This window comes from Solanum stenotomum, chromosome 2, assembly GCF_019186545.1.
Source record: "Solanum stenotomum isolate F172 chromosome 2, ASM1918654v1, whole genome shotgun sequence".
Taxonomy (NCBI): domain Eukaryota; kingdom Viridiplantae; phylum Streptophyta; class Magnoliopsida; order Solanales; family Solanaceae; genus Solanum; species Solanum stenotomum.
The window spans coordinates 46,691,536-46,696,617 of record NC_064283.1 but is presented as its reverse complement, the minus strand read 5'-3'; the positions used below and the strand labels follow the sequence as shown (position 1 = coordinate 46,696,617).

General features: G+C 37.1%; 1 protein-coding gene across 1 annotated transcript; it reads right to left on the bottom strand.

Annotated features, from left to right (window-relative positions):
- Positions 1-910: 910 nt before the first annotated feature.
- LOC125856033 (uncharacterized) lies at positions 911-3,232 on the bottom strand. The gene is made up of 4 exons (XM_049535634.1): positions 2,965-3,232; positions 2,762-2,844; positions 1,767-2,655; positions 911-1,632 (listed from the first exon to the last, which is right to left on the bottom strand). The coding sequence occupies exons 1-4, from the start codon at positions 3,230-3,232 to the stop codon at positions 911-913; spliced, it is 1,962 nt and encodes a 653-aa protein (XP_049391591.1).
- Positions 3,233-5,082: the final 1,850 nt, after the last annotated feature.

Genomic DNA, 5,082 nt, shown 5'->3' with positions numbered 1-5,082 from the left:
CCCCCCCCCCCCCCCCCCTCTTCCTTTTGCTACTACTGGATGATCCTTTTTGCAGTATTTGTTCCACATGAAATTACCCCACAACGAGTTTGTGGTTACTCTGAAATTCCACTATAACTTTGCAAATAAGGCACTTGCAACATCATGTAGGGACCTGAATGCAACTCCTCCTTCATTATATGGATAACACAATTCATCCCAAGCTACCCAGTGTTTCCCTTTCAGCCCTCCAGTCTTTCCCCAGAAAAACTTAGCAAATAATTGATGAATTTTGTTAATGACTCCTTTAGGAGGGTTCATAGCAGATAACAGATACATCGGCATTGAATGAAGCACATGTGCTACCAATATATGCCTACCTCCATATGATACTAGTTTACTTTACCAACACATAATCCTTCTACTGATCTTTCCTAATAGCTCCTCATAATAAACTACTTTTTTCCTCCCGTAGAAAACTGGGCATCCCAAGTATGTGAATGGGAAATGGCCCTGATATATTCCTGTCCATTTTTTGATTTTATGTCCTAGCACCACAGGTGTTTTTTCGTGTAGATAGAAAAAACACTTGCTCTTGTTTATCATTTGTCCAGAAATATGTTCATATTTGGCCAATACACCCATCATCTTCTTGACCAATTTCTTCTCTCCTGAACAAAACAAAATAGTATCGTCGGCATATGACAAGTGATTGATATTTGGACTCCACTTTGGCATACCAAATACCCTATATTCAGCGTTTTCATGTAATTTATTCAGCCCTCTGGCCAACACTTCTGCCGCAATAATGAATAGTGTTGGTGATAGTGGATCACCCTGTTTAAGTCCCCTTGATGATTGAAAGAACCCATAAGCTTGGCCATTCACTAATACTGAATACCAATTGTTTGATACTAGTCTCCACACCATATCAATAAGAATCTCCGAAAAGCCAAATTTCCTCAAAACCTTTGCGAGAAATAACCATGACTCTATCATATGCCTTTGCCATATCCAGTTTTACCACCACATTCTGCCACTTATTCCTGATCCCAATATCTCTAATAATCTCTTGTGCAAGCAACACATTCTCTGTAATACTTCTTCCTTTTATGAAGCTTGTTTGGTTCGCAGAAATCAGCCTCGGAAGGACCTTCACCATTCTTTCATGAAGCATTCTCGATATGATTTTATTGGCAAAAGTACTAAGGCTAATTGGCCTTAAATCCGCAAAAGCTTTAACACTCTCCTTCTTAGGGATTAGGACTAGATTCGTATGTGTAATGAATCTTGGCAGTCTTTGTCCACAAAAGAAGGCTTGAACCATCTTAGTTATATCGTCTCCTATAATCTCCCAACTCTTCTGAAAAAAAGTTCCAGAGAAACCATCCGGTCCACTAGTGCTATCACCATTTAGTTCATTGACTACTATTTTCACCTTCTCACTGGTTGGAACTTTACTGATCTTATCATTTTGCTCTTGTGTAATTAGACATGGGATATTGTCTAGCATCTCAGGATGTGTCATCACATCTGTTTCTTTGAACTGACTCTCATAAAATTCCTTCGCTATGCACCAATTTGTTCCTCTGTAGTAACCAATTCCCCCTGATCTGTGTGTATTTCTCCAATATGCAACTTTTTCCTTCTCCCCTTGACAAAAGCATGAAACAACTTCGTATTTCTATCTCCATCCTTAAATCATTTCATTCCCGCCTTTTGTCTCCAATATTCTTCCTCAATGTTTAAATATTTTCTAAGTTTAGCTTCTGTCTTACTTAGCTCACATCGATTTCCTTTCGTAGGACTGATCTCCAATTGTATTTCTTTAACCCTGACCAAGTCTTCTAACGTTGCCATTTTTTCAAAAATGTTCCCATACATTTTTTTACTCCATTCAGTTAGAGCCTTCTTCACTCTCTTCATCTTAGCATGGTATTCCGAGAAAGGATCTCCCACAAAATCGATCTGCCAGGCCTCTTTCACAACTTCCAGATATTCAGGATGTTTAGTCCAAAAATTAAGAAATTTGAATGGCTTGATGACATTCATATCCGCTAAATTACATTCGACTAATAACGGAGCATGGTCAGAGCCTTGCCTTATCAGATGTTGAACCTTGTTGCTAGGCATTAATTCCAAAAATTCTTGATTTACCAGAATCCTATCAAGCTTGTTAAATATACAGTCCTCCTCTATTCTTCCATTCCACCATGTGTATTGACTCCCTATTGATTGCAAATCAGTAAGTGCACAATTGTTAATGCAATGTGCAAAGTCGGAGGCCTCGGTAAATGTGAAAGGGAGCCCTCCCAGTTTCTCTTCTGCATTTAAAATAACGTTAAAATCCCCTCCCACCAACCACGACTCTGTACTAGATACTGCCACACTCTCTATGTCCTCCCACAACTCCAATCGTTCCATAGCATTACATCGTGCGTACACATAAGTAATACTAAAGAACTTGCTGTGATAGCAAAATTTCACTGTAATTTGTTGATAGCTATCTACAATCGCCTGCCCATTCCAATGCTCTTTCCAAAAAACCCACATCTTAGCAGATGAGTTCACTGTCGCTCTATCAAAGCCAAGTCTTCTTTTGTAATGCTCTATTTCTCCTGGATCTTGAAAAGGTTCCAGCAGGGCTATAGATTGAAAATGATGTCTTCTATTACTCTCTCAAAAGATTGTTGAGAGTTAACAGATCTGATATTCCAGAATAGAATTTGTCCTATCATTGAGAAATTGTATCCTCCCTCTCCATACTCCTCCTTGTTCTGACCTGAAGTGGTACAATCGATTGTCCTGTTCTTCCTTTTTTGAATCCACATTTCAGTTCAGCAATTTGTCTTGGAGACAGATCCCCTGCTTTTCCAACACTTAAAAATATTCATTTCCAAGTCTTCATCTTCTTCTTCTTCCTGACACCTCCTCTTTTGATCCGGGGTCAATTCATTCATTCTTCAAAATTCTTCTCTTGTGAACTTGGCTCAATTATGCTTATTGGATGTGGTAAAACTTTCTTTTGGGCATATTTCATTTTATAACTTGGCTGCCATACTATTAATGCTGAACTCTTCCCCATTTCTCCTGATGTCCTTTCTTTTTGTTCTTGATTTGTCTCCTTCATACTCTCTTTTACTTGTTCTAACGTATCTCCTTGTCCTTCCTCCCTATTTGATTTTTTGAAAACATTTTCTACCCACTTCCTTGTTGATGGAATCTCCTTTAATTCTGTCTCCGCTGCCTCCATGTCTTCCGACTTTTTTAAAGCTTCAAATTTGTTTTATGTCTCCATCTTCTCCTCAACTCCCCTATGTGATTGTGGTTGTTTCAGATTCCACACTTGTTGTCTACCCTTACTTTGATATTTCTTATTTTTTTTTAACCTGAAAGTCCTTCAATTTCCACATGTTCCCCCAGTTTTGTTTTTGCCTCTTGGGTACTATTCTGTTAGCTCTACCATTTTGTATCTCTCCCAGCTCCTTCTCTGTTTCTTCCTTCTTCTTAGGAAACAATTCAGGGTGTAAAGCATAACATTCTTGCTCATTATGTCCTTGCAGTCTACAATTAGCACAATATTTTGGGACATAGTCGTATTTTATCCGAACCCATTTTTCCACCACATCCCCTAAGCGCTTCCTAACTCCAATGTTTATCCTTTTTGGAAATTCTCCTAATAAATCAACATCAAACTTTACCCTTGCACAACTAGGTCTTGTTTGATTTTTTGTTGCCATATCAACTTGCAAAGGCTTCCATACTGTAACAACCAAAGAGAAAATCGCCTCTTTCACAAAGAAATTCGGGGGAAGGGATGGAAAGGATATCCAAGCAATAGCTGTTGTTGTTTCTTCCTCTGGGTCGAACATTGGGTCCCACTTTAGGGTTCTCATTGGGAATGAGCATTGGCGATGAGTTAGGTAATGCTGGCTTTGATAATAAATTTACATAATCCTCCATGTTCACCGCTCTCATTAGCACATGTCGATTACCCAAGAGTCCAATGTTGCATTCCCCCTTCAATTCACATTGTTTAGGGATTATCGATCTTAGTTCTCTAATCTCCGGCATCCCATACGAAAACTTTCCAATGACCACATATTGTAGATTCTCTTTGTAAATCATATGTGTTACCTCCTCTTCTTCCTATATTATTCTGGGTTCTCTATGTAAATATGAAATTGGTCTCATTGGTAGTGGTTTAGTAGTATTTGGGCCTGTTTTAAATAGTGATGCAAACTCCTTCTGCATGTCTGTCTTCAGCAACCTTTGGCCAGTCTCCGGGGAGGACTGATCCAATATCGTGGTGGCCATGGTCACCGGCGTTGATCGAAAAGAAGAAGATTGAAATTATCGGTGACTAGGTTTTAAAGCTAAAACTAGTTATGCTACATCTTAAAAATATAAAAAATTTAAATTCATAAACATCAAAAAAATATAAAAATACATAAAAACACCTCAAATATTCCCGAATCACACCAGTCACCTTAGAATATCGATACGAATAAAATGTTAAAATTTTACATTTTTTCGTGACTACTCGTAAAGTATCAAAAAATTAAATTCATAAACGTTTGAAATATATATTAAAAAAAAAAAAAAGGTACCTAAAAAATTTCCCGAATCGCACCTTTCACCTTAGAATATCGATACGAATAAAAGATCAAAATTTCACTTGTTTTCATGATTGCCCGAAAGATAATAAAAAAATTTAATTCGTAAACATCCAAAAAATATAAAAATCAAGAAAATTACATGAAAACACCTCAAAAATTTCTCAAATGGCTCCAGTCACTTTAGAATATCGATTCGAATAGAATATCAAAGTTTCACATTTTACGTGACTGCTCGAAAAATATCAAAATTTCTAATTCGTAAACGTCCAAAAAATATAAAAATCAAGAAACAGACATAAAAACACCTCAAAAAATTCTCGAATCGCACCAATCATCTTAGAATATCGGTTCGAATAGAATATCAAAATTTCATATTTTTCCGTGACTGCTGAAAAATATCAAAAAATTTAATGTGTAAACGTTTGAAAATAATAAAAACCAAGAAAAAGACATAAAAATTACTTAAGAAGTTCCCGAATCGCAC